General features: G+C 36.1%; 1 protein-coding gene across 1 annotated transcript in view; it reads left to right on the top strand.

Moving 5' to 3' along the window:
- Nucleotides 1-374: 374 nt before the first annotated feature.
- The window catches only part of IARS2 (isoleucyl-tRNA synthetase 2, mitochondrial), a gene marked incomplete at its 5' end in the record, with an annotated part of 29,380 nt that continues 12,236 nt past the window's right edge, over nucleotides 375-17,518 (top strand). Inside the window, 13 exons of the mRNA XM_010170411.1 lie at nucleotides 375-497; nucleotides 1,752-1,908; nucleotides 3,009-3,157; nucleotides 3,247-3,296; nucleotides 3,394-3,503; nucleotides 3,589-3,679; nucleotides 4,084-4,199; nucleotides 5,864-6,033; nucleotides 6,930-7,020; nucleotides 7,230-7,381; nucleotides 8,406-8,566; nucleotides 16,317-16,419; nucleotides 17,059-17,152. Coding sequence (XP_010168713.1) covers nucleotides 375-497; nucleotides 1,752-1,908; nucleotides 3,009-3,157; nucleotides 3,247-3,296; nucleotides 3,394-3,503; nucleotides 3,589-3,679; nucleotides 4,084-4,199; nucleotides 5,864-6,033; nucleotides 6,930-7,020; nucleotides 7,230-7,381; nucleotides 8,406-8,566; nucleotides 16,317-16,419; nucleotides 17,059-17,152 — 1,567 coding nt within the window. The remainder of the gene's footprint in view (nucleotides 498-1,751; nucleotides 1,909-3,008; nucleotides 3,158-3,246; nucleotides 3,297-3,393; nucleotides 3,504-3,588; nucleotides 3,680-4,083; nucleotides 4,200-5,863; nucleotides 6,034-6,929; nucleotides 7,021-7,229; nucleotides 7,382-8,405; nucleotides 8,567-16,316; nucleotides 16,420-17,058; nucleotides 17,153-17,518) is intronic.

Genomic DNA, 17,518 nt, shown 5'->3' with positions numbered 1-17,518 from the left:
TTGTTTGCCGGCCCGCCTCCGGTAAATCAGGCCGTCTGACGGTAGCTGCCGGAGAAGGGTGAAGAGCTTCGCATCTTTAGTTACTTATAGTCTGGACACCCTCAAGTTTGTTAGGGCTTTGTTTGGAGAAGGACTGGGAGCCCTCCTGATAGCGAGCAGCCAGAGTAACAGCGTTAGGCTTCGCACTGTGCCCGTCTTGGGCTTGTAAATAGTTTTAAACCACTAACGTCTCCTGTTACAGAGTTAGAAAGGCTAACTCTTCGTGTTTGGCCTCTTGTTTTCAATAGGCATGTTACTGTGAAGCCAAAATTCAGAATCTTTTGGAAGTGCAAATACACGTGATGATTTTAGGTGTTTTCTTCTTGTCTCTACAGAAATGTGGTTTTTCGGAACTGTATTCTTGGCAAAGACAAAGGAAAACAAAGCAGGAATTTTGTCTGCATGATGGACCACCTTATGCCAATGGAGACCCTCATGTTGGCCATGCATTAAATAAAGTAAATGTTTACTTGTTCATACCGTACTGTTTTGAAGTGGTAACAACTCCCCATAATGTGCTGTGTGTTCTCCATTCCCATTTAAGTCAGTAACACTTTCAAGTGTTTGATATTTTGGTAGATGGGGTTTTTAAAAAGCAAATGATGCAGTTACATAGGTACCATATGATGCCATGGTGACATAGATGCCGTACCATGACGTAAATACCACCTGCCAGTATATTGTACCTATATGCTGAGTGCTCATTTATGAGGCTCAACATCTCTGTAAAAAGGGACCATTTTTTTTAGAGAAAGTCCAGCCTTTATTCCTAAGCAATATTAAATGCACCGCTGGTTTGTGTACTGAATGTATTGCACATACACATGTAGGTCACTGTATATTTCATAGAATCATAGAATGGTTTGGGTTGGAAGGGACCTTAAAGATCATCCAGTTCCACCCCCCCTGCCATGAGCAGAGACACCTTCTGTTAGACCAGGTTGCTCAAAGCCTCATCCAGCCTGGCCTTGAACACTTCCAGGGAGGGGGCATCTACAACTTCCTTGGGCAACCTGTTCCAGTGTCTGTCTATATGTGTGTATGTAATAATGTTACTGTAATGTATGATTGAGCTGTGCCTTGCTATTCTTTTTTTCTTCAGGTAATTTGTAAATATGTTGCATTTATTTTATTTTATCTGGGTATCTTCAATGGAACCACGATGACTAAATGTTGATGGTTTTTAAAATGTAAATTTCAGCTTTGAAAAAATACTCCTAAATATGTTTGGATACATTTAGATTCAGTCCTGAGAACAAGAGCATTACATAAGCTACGAAGTGGGAAAGACTTAAGTGTGACCTTCTTAAGGTACTAGTGCTAAAGCTTGGGCTTCTGAAAATGATGGGTTTTGGTAGGTGATCACTTAAATCAAAAAGCAATAACGTGCACTAGGCTCACACTGTAGATCCAGCTCAGTGTTTTAAAAATGAGAGCAAGTAGGATTTGTTTGCTTCCAGTCTTGCAAGTTTACGAACGGCATCTTTCAGTTATGCTGAATATGAATTCCTTTGATCAGGGGTCCTTTGAGGTTCTGCCAAAATACAAAATGATGGGCAAGAAAAAACATAAATGGACAATCATAAATGCAAATGTATCATGCAGCCTTTTATATTGTTTGTTTGTTTGTTTGAATAGGAGAATCTTAATTAATAATGTAGCTATTCCACATGGGGGAGCTAAAGCAATAACTGACCCTTGTGTCTTTTCAGATTTTGAAAGACATCACTAATCGTTTCTACGTGATGAGAGGTTATAAAGTACATTATGTGCCAGGATGGGATTGTCATGGATTGCCAATTGAGTTGAAGGCGTTGTCAGAAGTCAAGGGAGCAGAAAATCTTTCACCGATGGAAATTAGACAGAGGGGTAAACTACTGTTTGCACTTCCTTTATAGAAAAATTTGGCTTCAGTATTTGTACATCCTACTCAGCATATTTTGAGTTTTATGCTTTATAAATAGCTTTTATACTTTATTGGGTGCTTTTTTATTAGCTGTTGGTAACATTTTCTAGGATTGCTGTGCATATTTGCCACAGATGGAGTACAATGTAATCTTATGAAGTGGGATAATTGAATGCAGGCTTAATTTGTTGCTATAATGAACTTGCACAGCATTGACCATGGGTTTAAAAAATGATTTAGATTTCTGCTTTGCATAACTGTGTAGCAGCATGAAAACAGTATTTATCAGATCAGGATGCTTTTGGGTTTTGAAGATTGAATTTGCAGAGGAGCTAAAAGCAGCTCCTCATAAACTGGGACTCCCTGCTTGAGCAGGGGCTTGGACCAGATGACCTACAGAGGTCCCCTCTGATGTCAACCTTCTGTGATAAAAATTGGACTTCATTAGAGCAGCTTGGCTCAATATCATAATTAGGGATGTATTTGTTGACTCTGGTTTTAACTACTACAAACCTATAGGAGTGGTCTTTTCAGAGAAAGTTAGTCTGCATTATATAGAAACTGTTTTGAAAAAATAATTTTAAAAAACCTTGTGTTTTAAAAGACAACAACATTCAGCTGTGGAACTATTTGTAATGAACAGTTTAAATTGCTTTAGCTTGAAATTGCAGCAATGAAATGGGCTAAGATTTTCAGATGCGTGTTGATTTGAAAAGTCTGGATCAGCATCAACAGAGGTGGTTAATTTTCACTCTTACTTATTTTGCATTACTTGAAAATGCATTTTGAGAAATTGTTCTTCGTAACTAAACATACTTTTTTTTTTCCTCTTCCTTAAAAATAATTTTTTTATTCTAGAGACACTTGTGTTTAATGTCCTGATATCAGTCAAAAAGTGCCACTCCTGGATCTTTTTATTCTTTTTACTTTACATCAGTAATTAGTGCACAGTTTCAATATGTTCAGCTCAGGCTTTTCTAAAACATGTCAATAGCACATTTAAATGTTATTATATTGATCTTAGTGGCCTAAACCAAGTGCTTACTGGAACTATTCCCTTCAGCCAGAGAATTTGCAGAAAGAGCAATTGAGAAACAGAAATCCGCCTTTATTCGTTGGGGTGTAATGGCAGATTGGGCTAACTGCTACCGTACATTTGATCCAAAGTATGAAGCAAACCAGCTGAGAGTCTTCTATAAAATGTATGATAAGGTATGTTGGACTTTTGTTGAAGTGTATGTTCATTTGTCATGAATTTCAATTCTCCTAACTTTCTTTTTTCCCCTCCCTTTCCTCTTTAGGGTTTCATTTATCAGGACTATAAACCGGTGTTCTGGTCCCCTTCAGCAAAGTATGAATCAACTTATTATTTTGTCTTCAAATTTAAGCAAGAATATCAATAGCTTTTCATGTTCAAGTGTGTTAACTTATGTTTGATATCTACTCAGAACAGCCTTGGCTGAAGCAGAGCTTGAATACAATGAGCAGCATGTCAGTCGGTCTGTGTATGTGAAATTTCCCCTGTTAAAGTCACCACCTAAGCTGGCTTCTGTGATAGGTATGACTTCTGTATGGATTTTAAGACTGCTAACTTTTATTTTTGTTACAACTGTAAGTAAAGTATTTCTGATTTACGTCTGTAGATGGATCATCCCCTGCTAGTGTGCTTGTCTGGACCACACAACCTTGGACTGTGCCAGCCAATCAAGCAGTTTGTTACATGCCAGATTCAGCGTACGTGCCTTTAACTTGGTTTGGTGATCTGTGTCAGTCCTTATCAATATTTGTCACCAAAGTTAAAACATTCTGGACTACCATTACATTTTATTTAAAGCATCTTTTTGTGTTTTGTGGTTTTGTTTGTTGTTTTCTTTTTTTTGAAGTGACACAATTGTCAGCTTTGTTCTATATCTCTATTAATATATAAATTTCTGCTTCAATTTTTACGTTTTTAAATTTATTTCTTCTTCCTGATGTTACGTTATCTTGAAATTCTTTTGAGATTTATGAGTTAATTGGACATGTAGATCTTAAAACATATTTTGCTGTCGTTTAGAGATGTAGCATTTAAACAAGTTAATAATAGCTTTATGGTGTTTGTAATTATTTAGTATCACAAATATATATTTGCATTGTAGATATTCAATTGTGAAATGTGCAACTACTGGTGAACGCTTCATTCTAGCTGCAGACAGAGTTGAATCTACAGCTGCTGTTCTGGACACACAGTTTGAGGTTATGTCAACGTGTAAAGGTACATTTTAATATTGTTAATCTTAAGTTCCTTAGAAATCTGCTTGCAGATGTCTGAAAACTGCTTCAGTTTTGATGTATTATTAAGTTTGTTTATATTTTGAGAACGTGCTACACTAAAATAATACAAAGAGGAGTAGTAGTCTGTCAGATTTACTGTTCGTGTATTGTAGCTCAATTTTTCATTCATAGATTTCAAATTACTTTTTAAAATCTGGATTCACACTTGGAAAACTTAAACACAGAGTGTAAATCTGTTCAGTATCCAAATCTTAATTACACTGAATGCAGTTATTCTGTCTTTCTCATCTGTTGCTTATGAGAGCAAGGGGCTAATTACAACTACGTTTGCTGACTGTGCGATTGCTAAATTCTACAAGAACTGTTGAAATTACCTATTGTAGCAAAATCAGTAGCACTGTCAGTCATTGTTGTCATGTTATGTTACTTTTCAAGTTTTTCATTGTTAAGAGGTGTCTTAAGCCTTCACCATAACCATGAAGAATATTGAGGCACTGTAGGTGACTGTTGTCTGTATGGACAAGCTAAAGCACTGAAGTTTGCATCATAACAAACTACATAGTAATATTTCTTCATAGACTTCTGATTCAGTGTAATGAGTTGGGATTTAATGTGTCATTTGTTAACTTTATTCATTTGCCTTTATCAGTGATTCAGGATTAGAAATATGCATATCTAAAGGATATGAGAATGGTGTTTTGTATTACTTTTTCTCTGCAAGTTGTTTTGGTGTCTTTCCATGCCTCCTTTTTCAGAGGGAAAAAATTATCCATTTCTCTGCTTAATAATTTTTTTTTTTTTTTTTTTTTTTTTTTTAACTAATGATAAAATTAACCTGGAGGTGTTCTTCTCATATGTTCCACTTTCTTGAATCAGACAATTTGCAGATAACATACAACAGTGGAGTTGGACCTTCTTGAAAAGAAACTCAATATTAGAACCTGTTCTTTTTATCTTCCAGTACATTCAGCAGTTATATTTGTTACCTTTCTGAATTTGTGTACCTAACTGTCTGACAGCAGTTCCTAAGCATGTTCCTTCTAGGAAGAAAGCATCTAGTGAAGGCCATTTTTTGATATGAAGCATTCCTCAAGCTGCGTGATTCTTGACTTTCAGCAAGGCTTTAGTACTAAGATTTCTTCAGTGTTTTTTTTAACCTTAAATTGTCACTAGCTTAATTCGTGCTGTACTCTGTTTATTTGTATGTATTTGTATGTAATTTAGAGAATTTAAATTAATTGTTCATGGTTAATGCTAGTACTTAGTGGCAGAACTGGGAATAGATCCCAAATTCAAGGTTTTTATCCTACTAAATCATTATTGAGATCTGTTTTTGGAACACTGAGATAGTGGTCCCCAAGGAATGGAATATGTGGAGTGTCTCTAGGTGGAATGTCACTGCTAATGTCTAAGGTAGAAGAAAAGCTTTTCCTTCAAAGGAGAAAAAACTGTAAGATTAACAATGCAGAGAATTTGAAAGCATTTGGATGAGGACCCACAAACAAGATGAACAAGTAGTGCATCTGAGTAGTATCCTGTGTGTACACTTGCTGATCAGTTGTTCTATTTCTTCTCTCTGATAAAAGAAACTGAATGCATGGATTTTTTTTTTTCCTCTGTTTTTTGGGTTTTTTTCACCTCCAGGTGTAGACTTGGCAGAAGGTTCTTGTGCTCATCCCACAATTCCTGGCAGAGTCTCTCCTCTGTTACCTGCAAATCACGTGACAATGGCGAAAGGAACAGGATTAGTTCATACAGCCCCAGCTCATGGTATGGAAGACTACAGCGTAGCTTCCCACCATCAGCTACCCACGGTACTTTGTTTTTTCAGCTGTTGCTCTTGATTTCCTGCAACTGTTTGATCACCTGCCACTAAAGTGTTTGTTGTAATTTGTGCTAAAACTTGAAAATGTTTTGAAGGATTCAGATAAGTGTGAGTATCACTAATGGCCTGCAAGAATGCAGGACTAACTTTAAAAAAGTGTGTGTCAAAATAAAAGGATGAAGTTTTTCATCCATCTGCTAATTAAAGCTTACAAGGAAGCGCTAGCATGGAATCAGATTTCTCCTCTCCCTCTGTGTTTTTGTTTTTTAAAGGGTAACACAGACAACAATTCTCAGATACGGGCTCTCAGTACTCAGAATTGTCTTTTAAAGCTGTGTCTTGCAGACCATTAAGTCATCAGTTAGGTCATTATTACTATTCTTTTTCAGCAAAGATTGTTTTAAACACATACATAAATACAGTTCACTTATGCATGATCAGATTGTGTTTGATGAAAATGAAGGTGCAGGGTATTTTTTTTTTGCTCGTGGTGACTCTTGAGGTGTTCCAAAACCTGATTATATTAATATTTCTAGTTATTTTTTTCCAGGTGTAGGGTTTTTCTTGTGGGTTTGTTTGTTTGTTTTTGGTTTTCACTGTTAATTTGGAAAGTCATTGAAATACTAACCAGTGAGTTGATGTAAGACAATTGTGGTATATCTGCAGACGTAATGGTGCTCATTTCTTCTGATACGTAAAATCCACTTGCCTGGTAGATTACTAAATTGGAGTTCACTAAATCTGAAGTGTACTTAAATATAACATACTTTGCTATTCATCGTAAAAGTAGTTACTCAGCGGAGTACTTCACTCACTTTTGAATACCAAAAAGATAATTAATTGCCACATGCTATTTTTTGACATAATTGACATATTTATTTTAAGGATTGCCTTGTGGATGAAGGTGGATTTTTTACTGAAGCTGCAGGTCCTGAACTTCAAAACAAGAATGTCCTTGAAGAGGGGAATGAAGCTGGTGAGTATTTGATGTTTAGCCACTTGTTATTTTATCAGTTACATTCCTGCAGGTATATTTTGAGGATTCCTATAAACTGGATGCATTTTGAATATGTGTGAGGTACAGGCACTTCTTATTATGTGTTGATCATGGAAAGGAATGAATTAAGGTTGAAAGTAGCAGTATGTTCAAATCAGATTTTGATCTTGCCTCATATTTTCTCTCAGTCATTCAGATGCTTCAAGCAGCTGGGAGTTTGTTAAAGGAGGAGAAGTGTGTGCACAGTTACCCATATGACTGGAGGACTAAAAAACCAATGATTATTCGTGCCAGCAAACAGTGGTTTGTAAACACAGCAAGTGTGAAGGCTACAGCACAGGTAAATAATTTTGCTTTCTTATGGACTATTTAAAGACAGCTGATGCCATTTGGAATCAGCAAAACAGTCTTGCTGTAGCTCACTCCAGAATATGTTGTTCTCTAGGGTTTAGAATTGCCTGTTGAAAAGTGTTAGTTATTTGTAGAAGTGATGAATTTTCTTGTTTTTTTGTCAATATTGATATGATCGAGGATAAATACATTGACTGACATACTTGTTCATTGTGTTTATAGGAGATATGTAAGTTTCTTAGAGCTACTGAATTTTTTTCCCCAGAATATATTTAAAAATACAACGTTTCAAGGAATTAAATAAGAAGAAACAATTTTATCGCTATTAAAATTACCTTTGTTGTTATGGTACCCTTGCATGGCCAGACATCTTTGTTTGCTCCCCTATTAATTTTGCCATGGTCCTATTTTAAATAACTTTAAATAACTTTTAAATAACTTTAAAACGTACGTTTTTTAAGTGCAGTGCTCTTTGAAATTACCTACATCCACACATCAGACCAACACCTTAGGCTGTTTTGGGTAACAGTGATTTCATTTTAATTAGGGCAGGAGGTGTTATTCCATGTTCATCTTTACCTAGAATGAAGGAAAGTACGATGGTTATTTGGCGGGGTTGGGAGTGAGGTTGGTTGCCCACACTCCCTAATACAGGCAGCGTGTATCAGGATGTGGCTTCAAAGTAGAGAACAGCATAAGACACAATGGGCTATTAAACTTCGTACAGAGATACTAATGCCATTTCTGACTCACTTCAGGGTGCATCTGCTAGAGAACTGGAGCTGTTAAAAAAGCATTGCTTGCTCTGTGGAGACGTACAGAGTATATACAGCGTTCCAAGTATGTTATTAAAGAGCAACATGCGATGAAGTAAATGAAGTGACAGTTCCCCGAGGACGTGTTATTCAGTGCTGGGAGTGGGAGTGTAGACCTGTACCTTTTTTTAGTGGTGGCCTAAGCAGTGTTTGTCTGAATGCTGAAGCGTGTTCAACAATTCACTGTGTACTTTATAGGAAGTGCTGAAAAAAGTGAAAGTTATTCCTACGTCTGCAGTGAACAGAATGCTCGAAATGCTGGACAGAAGGACGTTTTGGTGTATATCACGGCAAAGGTGTTGGGGTGTTCCCATTCCTGTTTTTTATCAGAAGAACACAGGAAAATGCTTGATAAACAGGTATTTGTCTAGCTTTATATACTGAAAAAATGAAAGAATGAGGACTGTCTGTGCTGCAGTTACACAACTTTATAGAACTTCTCTTAAGTATAAATACATGCTTTTAGTTGTAATTGTTTATTCAGAGAACTGATTCAGGTATAAATTTAAAAAAAAAAAAACCACCTCATTGCTGAAAGTGAATTGTGTGTAAGTAATAGGAATCAATTTACTTAGATACTTAAGTTACCTGAAAAGTCCCCTTGATAGTAGTTGCTGCTTTCATCCCTCATCTTCAAGTTAAGTGAGCTGGCAGTAATCACTGGCCTTTACATTTAAGCAAGGAGTAAAATGCAAGTTGCAGTTAGAATAGATTGCAACTGTAATTTTAGCACTATAAATTGAACAATACAGGTATTTTGTCAAAATAGCTTTTTGCAATTAAGTAATTGACAATGAGATATCTGAAGTGGAATAACCAAATTGGTTGCAGAATAAATAACTGCACTTTGTTTCAAAATAAAATTAGAGTGTTTTTGAAGAGCTAGCTGTAATAAATGTAAGTAAGTGACCTTTAGCTATATGATTTGGTATATCTGAAGCTTCAGATGCTGGCCTTATCTGCCATCTTTTGGTTAAGTTAATAGTATCCAGATATTGCAAACGCTGCATTTCAGGAATTCCAGACAATGTAATGTGGAGAAAATCCAAGCTATGCTTTAAAACAAGAAACTTCAACCAAATACGATCCTTTTCTGTCTTTTAAGGAATAACAGAGTTATTCTTTTACCCCTTTGGGGAACAGAGGTTTTCAATTGTGAATATGCTCTTATGAGGTGATTTCATAAAAATAGTATTGTGGAGTTCCACTTTCATTGTTTATTTCCATAATTATTTTCTGTCTTGAGATATGTTAGTGTAACTGAATTTTATACATCTTAACCTTACGACTGTGCAAATTCATTACCGATAATAAGCATAGCTGCATAGCTGGAGATGAACTCAAGTAGTGTGGCAGAACTTTTTTTTAATTTTAGAACTTATTTTTTTATTCTGGAATAAATATACTGCAGAGAGTCCAGCATGTTTTCCAGAGTCTGGACTGAGCACATAAGTGTAATAGTAGGTGAGGCTTAGGGTGTGGGGAGCAGGGAATGGACTTTAAGCAGTTAGTCCTTAGCTTCACCTAGTGTGACTGGGTGTGTGGGTGTGAAGATATGTACTTTGACTCTCTCACAGCAGGCAGTAACTGTGAGAAAAGACCACAATAACCATGGTTGTTTATAGTACCTGAATAATGCTGACACATGTCAGGAAATAAAGGGATGGAGGCTCTGTGGGGTGTAAAACAATTTTGCCTGCAAAAACTGTTACCGTATTAAAAAGTAAGTATATGTTCACATTCAAAAAATACAGTTTCTGAGGAATACTTATTGTAGTCTGTCTGCAGAGGAGACTTCAGTGTGTTACTTGTGCTTGCTTAAAATTGTTAAATATGTAGTTTAACAACAAAATAAAGAGTGTAATGAAAAACAGTTCAGCAGTTGGCAGTCAAAGATGAAAGGCACCATGATGCAATAACTCCTTCAAAACATAATGGAGCTGGCCTTGCTGGTACAGAAAGCTTTGAAAGGAGGGATGCATGGGTATTCCTTTAGATTGTAGTAAAATTACCTTGAAAGCCAGTGACCTGTGTTAAAAAGCCTGTGTTTTCTAAGTGCTTGGGCTGTGTGAGATCATTGGTGGAGCTGTATGATATGTGGCAATTGGGGCATTTTGATGTGATAAACTGCAATAGTTTAACAACTTGACCTTTGCATGTAGGTATTGGCCCAGCAGTAACACATATAGGTAAGTGAACAAAGGGACAGTGTGGCATGTTTGGTTACAATCGATCTGAGGGGGAAAGAGAGGCATTTAGGAAAAAGAGAGACATTTTTGGGGAAAAAAGAAACGTATCCAATATGCTTGAAAAGTAGATTTATTTCCTTTGACTGGCAGCTTCTAATGCTCTTTTATAAGCAGTACTCCTTACTTCTAGCGTGTTTTACCGTAGAGGTGAAATTTGCAAAGAAAACTGTAAAACACACGTTAAATATTTAAAGTTAGCTATAGCAGACTTCTGTGATCAGAGTAGAAAAAGTGTGCAGAATATTGGCCTATAGAAATGACAGGCAAATTTAGAAAGCAGTCTGTCAATTCATAGGTCATTTTCCTGGACACCAGTTCTTATTGAAATAGACAAGTAGAGCCTAAATATTTTGTTGCATTTGCATCAACAATTTAAAATCATATCACAGTAGGTTGCTGACATATTTCTAACACTTTATAAGTTTCATATTCAGATTGTCTGAATAATTAATATAATTAAAACAACAGTAAATAACTCGAATTTCAAAACACAATCTGTTTTCTTATCTGGAATGCTGGATAAACGTGTTTCCAGTAGCAGCTGCTCTGGAGTTTTTGAGTGGCTATCAAAAGTAACAGCATCTCCACTGGAAGTCAGAGTAGTCCACATGGAGTTGCTGTTACATATGAGAGCACCGATGGTCGGTCTTGAGTGATCCTGCCTGTTTCACCTGTAAAAAGACTTAAAAAAGAAATCTATAAAATAAACTATAAATAAAAATTCTATAAAATGTATTTCCCTCTGTAAGTGAGGTTTCCCCTAAATTTGTCATGTGAAAAGCTGCAGAAAGCTTCTCTTTCAAGATGCAGCTGCTTGTCTCTAACAGAGTATTTCCCCGACACCAGCCACCCTGTCTTTCTAACTTGAAAGCCAAGAGCTAGACGGTGATCTTGTATGCAACAAGTCTGATGCAAGATCTCCTGTTTGCTGCTGTGACCCGCCATAGCCGTAGAAGACCTTTGATTGTGTGACATTATTGTCTAAGATTATAAATTTAATATAGTAGTGAAGATTAGATCCTTTCTGTACTGTATACCACATCATATTGCAATCAGGAATTAAAAAATAGTATAAAATAACAAAACTCCATATGAGAGAGAGATAGAAGAAAGGACATTTTTTCATTATTGCAATATTCAGTAAGAATGATGAGAATATAGAGATAAGATTCTGTGCAATTTTTCTGCACAAATGGAGAAAAAGACTAAATAGAATACATGCACAAATAAACACTTCTACTGCTTGTCAACTTTCAACATTTAATAGATTTCTTGAGGAAACATTCTGATTCTAGGAAATTCTGTAACTCATTGAATTGAAGAGAGAAAGAGATCTAAAAGTAAAAAAAGAAATTTTTATTTCCAGTAGTAGCTCAGACCAGGTAATAAATGTGAGAAGAAATACTTTAATCTGACTTCATGCAGTAACTTCTTAACTTCACAAATTCACTGTTCAGATACTGGTGGTAGTAAGTACTATTGCAACGATTATTCTAATGCCTGAGAACTTTTGTCCCCTTCTCTGTGACTTTGATTAACAAGTAGCTTAAATTTCTGACAAAAAAATCCCAACCTCTTTTTGGATTAGATCTACCTTCCACTGTAATTTGTTTTTTAAAATATTAAGACACTTCAGTGACTCCTAAGCAAGAGCAACTTACCATAACTTAAATACTTACTGCTGCAGTATCAACGTTCACGTTAAAAAGAAGATAACTTACCCTCTTTACTGTTGTTTGAAAAGAGGTCGAGAGAACATCACGCACTGGATTCTTCTTCTCCTGACTATATCTTAATGCTGCCTAATTTCTGTTAACACATTAAATAAGTGTTCAGCATAATCAATATCAGACTTAGGGGTGATTGGCTGGTGTCGTGGTAGCGTCAGTCGCCGTAGAGGTTTCGGTGTTAAAACGTAGCGAGTGACACGTAATGCAAGTTCTTCTAGATAGTGTACGAATACAGGGCAAAGTTTTACAATGGTGTTTATTGCTAACTCGGTGAATTATCATGCTCACGTTGAAGCTCACAGATTATAAAGTGATGAGTAGTTATTTGAGAAAGGTGGTTTTTCACTTGCACCTTACATAAAAGTGCTTGGCAAAAATCTTCCTCCTTACAGTACAGATACCTTAAATATAGTCATTTCTGTCTCTCTGGTAATGGTTAATCATAAGGATACTAGGAAAAGATCAGAGGGATGGCAGGGGAGTTGATATTGTTTGTCTTGAGTTTTTCAGACTGTAGAAGGAAAAAGTATTTGGTGGAATGGTATCCTGGAAATCTTTGGTCTTAACTATCTCCTCTTATAAAATAATTGGCTGCTAATGTTTACTTACATTCTGTAGGTAAATGGAATATAATGAAAAAAACTTGCACCGCTAAATGTTTTGGGTTTTTTACTTGATTTGAAACTCTGATAAGATTTTGAGAATATTGGTCAATAATAAACTGACTTTACAGTCACTGACTCTATTTCTTAAGTGATTCATAACATAAATCTGACCTTCTTTTAGTTGTCTGAAAACTTCTGTCTGTAGCTAATTGTATCTGTTAGTTCACGTGTCATGAAAATGTGTTTTTAAAATAATTCTATCCTTTATAAATTAACAACATAAGCCTTTGTGTTGCATAGCAATACACTTGGTAAACGGTTGGTCCATAGTATGTTTTATAGAAATGGTGTATCTAGAATGGTAGACAACTGTTGTGTGGCATTGGCAATGCTTACTGTAAAAGGCGGCAGTCATTTTATGATGGTTTCCCAAGGGAGATTGATAGCAAGGTTTTATTTCCTTCTCGTCCCTCCCCCTGCCTCTGATAGAAAGGAGAACAGTTCACCCTCACTACAGGTAATACAGTTTGCACTAACACACTGTTCCAGGTCCTCCCCTTGTTAAATTCTCCAACTGTGTCTGATAGGCCTGACCTTAATTATTATCTCTTCCACTGAGGAGAGATGTCATTGTAATTAATAGCTGCAGTGTCAGAAAACTGGTGGCACTTCAGGCTATATCTCCTTTCCTTAAAGCTTAGCATATCTGACGAACTGAGATTTCTGCTGTTATCAAACTGAAGAACGTTGCTAGTAAACGTAGTTTGTTAAAAGGATATTCCTATATGTTGTCCAAGGTAGCTGTTAGTTTTGGCCTGTAGCTGGATTTATCTCCTTTTAAAAATCCCTACGCACAGTGATGTCATTACATACCTGTTGAAAGCTTTAAAAATATATAGGTTGGAAATGAATTCATCACTGGAGTTTATGTCTCTCCACTGAAGTGTATTTGCAATATGAGAAAGTTATGTAGAAGACAAGTTTAGTTCCTGTTTAAATTTTCTACTTGCTTTATAGGGCATGGTGGTAGCTTTTCTGTGCTAGTTATGGGTATGATTCTTGACTAGAAAAAATTTCTGGGGCTCATTTGATGCCAGAGCCATTAGCTGAGCACTGAATTACTTCTTCTATGAATCACTCAACATCCACTGACATTTTATGTAGTAATAAGCATGTTTTAGTGTAAATCATCCCCTTTTTAATTTAGCTACTCTTGTCTTCTGCTGGTGACTTCCATGGGTAAGACATGGCCAATAATAGGAAGGCATTGAGATTGTGGAGAGAGCTCTTGAAATATTAACTTGCAGACAACTAGTTATCCTAATTGTCTTTAAAAATACACTGATAGTGTATTTGAGAAGAATCAAAGATGGAGCCTTCTGTTGGCAAGGAGGGAAAATAGTGTAGTGTATTGCTTTTCCTAAAATGTTCCCAGGTGTTACTGCCTGTCTCATCATTGGAGGTCTGGGTATAAAGCCAGCCCCTTCAGTGGAAGGTACTGACCCCACAAGAGAGAAATTCAGCAGAATAGTTTAGTCTGGGCTGAGGCAACAAACTTCTCCTTGGCTTCTTTATTTATTTATTTATTCCCCTGAGAGCTTTCTGAATTTGAAGAATTAGCCTGAAGGAGGCAAGGCATAAGGGACACTTATCAGCTATCTGCCAGGAATCTACCAGGACTGGAGTTGTTGTTTGCTTTTGTCTTGGAGAAGTAACACTTCACAACTGGAAATATAGGCAAATAGGCCTCTGTGCAAATATTTCTGCAAGGAAAAGATATCATTCAGGACCAGAGCTCCTAAATGTTGTTTTACCAAGATAAATGTTAGCAGATATATTACAAAGCCATAAATTGTGGCCTATCATCATTAAACTGGAAGGTGAATGATATCCATTCTTGCCTGAAAGGGTAAGAATGGCAGTGGTGTGCTAACTGGCTTTCACTTTGAGAGGGTTAACTGGTTAGTGGGTTTTCTCTCCAGAAACACACTGGGATGTTCTACAGGAATTTACTTGGAAAAGTAAATTGATTAGTTGGTGATTGATTGATGAATACAAAACTGTTGGTCAATCACTACAATTTTATTCCCACAATTAAGAGTAAAATTGCATTTTCTTCTTAGTCACACCTCATGTCATGTAATTAGGTAATAATTTGTTTTACATCTTATTGGAGAACATAGATTTTCATGCTTAAACTCTGTGTGTAATAGTCCACTAAATATTGTAGTGATGTAGCTCAGTTTACTAGCAGTGCAGAAAAAAAATACTGTGCTGAAGTCCAAATACAACACCGAATGATGACACTAAAAAAGTTAGATCATCTGCCTTTTGTGTTTTCAAGGTAATTGTGCCAGATCATTATTTTACTTTTTTGCCTTTTGCAGTACTGTGTCAATAAATTAATTGATTGATTAAAACTTCATTTCTCGAGTTAAAAACAAATCTCTGGTGGCTTGGGTAACATAGCAGTTTTAGTTTGAAGTTGGCAGGTCATGATGATCTGCTGTCCTCCTTAAATACAGCAGATGTTTTAAAAATCACCTCTTTAGTAAGTGCTCTGTGAGTCAGCACGACAAAGTGTGTGGAGTTTGTTTTGGTTTTTAAGCTATGTTAATTTATGTCTAGACTTGGCATTAAGTGATGTTCAAAATCAATTCCCCGTAGCCTTACCCACTGGGGACAATGATTGAATGTGTCATAAATAGCACACAGAACTGCTCGCCTTTTGGTTGTGTTATCTGCTCACATCAGAAAAAATGCTTAGTTATTTTTTTTATTTTTCTTTTTTCCATAGTATCTTTTTATTTCAGGACCTTTGTCCTGGTGGGTGCTATACCATATGAAGTCATATATTGCCTTCAGAGTGTATGTTGAATGGTTGTTTACATCACTCCTCTACTGGCTACAAAAGTTTTTTTCCCCGTATTATTAGGATGAATATATTTCTATGTATGTTTCTTACAATTTTAAAAATAAATATTGCTAAAAAGCAGCAATCCAGGCAACCAGAAGTCTAATATATATGTCTATTATTCGAAATGGTGCCATTTCCTAACTCTCCATTTCCACATGGGTTCTCAAGGTCTCATTATCCGGTGGAGAAAATCTGCTCTGTTATCAAAAAGAGCAAATATTTTGTAGAGAGATAGTGACTTAGTTTCTGTAACTCCCAAGTCAGGAAATAGCAAGTAAAATGAATTTTAGATGTTTTCAAGCTGCTGGCATCTTTTTTGAGGGCCCAGTTGTTGAATATTTGGAGAAAAGGCTATTTGGAATGCGTGCAGGTTTCTGTATGTCCAGGTTTTACACAACCCTACAGATCTTGGAAGGCAAAAGTAGGAAGTCTTTTTAAAATAGGCAGAAAGCTTTGTGGAGTCTTGTCTTGATTAGAAGATGGAAAATCAGGGGTTTAAATAGCTTGATCTCTTTATCAGCATATCTCACTGCTTTGGATCTGGAATACTTGTAGAATGGTATGATTAACTCATAAATTCATAAACCCCTTTTTTCCTTCTAACCCAGTGAAACTATCACAGATGTCATCAAAATAGTTGAGCAGCAAGGAACAGATGCGTGGTGGACCCTTCCTATTGAACAACTACTGTCAAAAGAGGCTGTAGCGAAGGTAATTTTTTTTTTTTTTTTACTTCAAATGCAGAAGGTGCTTGAGACAGTTCAGTGATGGGAAATAATATAAAACCTTCACATATTCCCATGATTCTTTTCGGTCTTGTACCTTCATGAGAAGGTATCCTTTCGAAGAAATATTCAGAAAGTGAGGTCTGAGTATGGCAAAATATACACAGTCAGATTTGTGCCATTAATTCAGGGCAAGCATCTCCACCCTCTTCTTTTTAGGTCAGGAGGAAAGTGGCATCCTAATTAAGCAGGTTATGAGCCCAAACATATATTAAGTCTTTGTCATTAAAATAGATTCCAATTTTTATTTAGTTCTTCCTAACTTTTTGTTGTTCTGTTAACAATTGTGTTCCTGAGCTAGCACACAAACTGTAGTGTTACTTTGTCATCTCATTTTTTTTTTTTGTAATTTTTCCTTGTTCTGTTTTGGATTTTCATCATCAGTAATTATCTGAAAACTATTGTGAAAAAATATTTAAATTATTTTCTGTTCACTCACAAAGTTGGTAGCAGAAGCCTGTACAAAACTGGTCCAGAAAGCAAATCTACTTTATTTCTAGCTTTGAAAAGCATTGATGATACAGAGTATTCTATTTGCATTATTTAATAATTGTTTTTCCAATAGGCTGGTGGTCATGATGTTTTGGATTATGTCAAGGGACAGGATGTCCTTGACATCTGGTTTGACAGTGGAACTTCTTGGGCTCATGTTTTGGAAGGTACAGAATTAATATGTTGATCTTTCTTTTAAAATACTTGGAGAACAAAATGTAACTGTTTTGCATGATGGTGTTGGTATCAGCAAAGCTGAGTTAGATTATGCCAGCAGCAAACTGGTTGTGACTTCTTGTAAAGATAAGGGTTTGATGTTGGCAAACTCATTTTCAGCATAGTTGGATCTGGGATTTTTCTAATGCTCTCTTCTGACTGATTCTGACACGTTAGCAGATACATGGTATATGTATCTTCTAATCAGAACACCCTTGTTTTGAGTATAGAAGTTTCATGACACAAACAGCCAAGGTACTTTGCTGCTCGTTAGTAACTCTTAAATTATTTTCAGTTAACAAATTTGTATGCTATTT

This window comes from Antrostomus carolinensis, unplaced genomic scaffold (genome assembly GCF_000700745.2).
Source record: "Antrostomus carolinensis isolate BGI_N321 unplaced genomic scaffold, ASM70074v2 scaffold23056, whole genome shotgun sequence".
In the NCBI taxonomy this organism is placed as follows: Eukaryota; Metazoa; Chordata; class Aves; order Caprimulgiformes; family Caprimulgidae; genus Antrostomus; species Antrostomus carolinensis.
The sequence above is the reverse complement of the archived record's forward strand: the minus strand, read 5'-3'. Positions and strand labels throughout refer to the sequence as shown.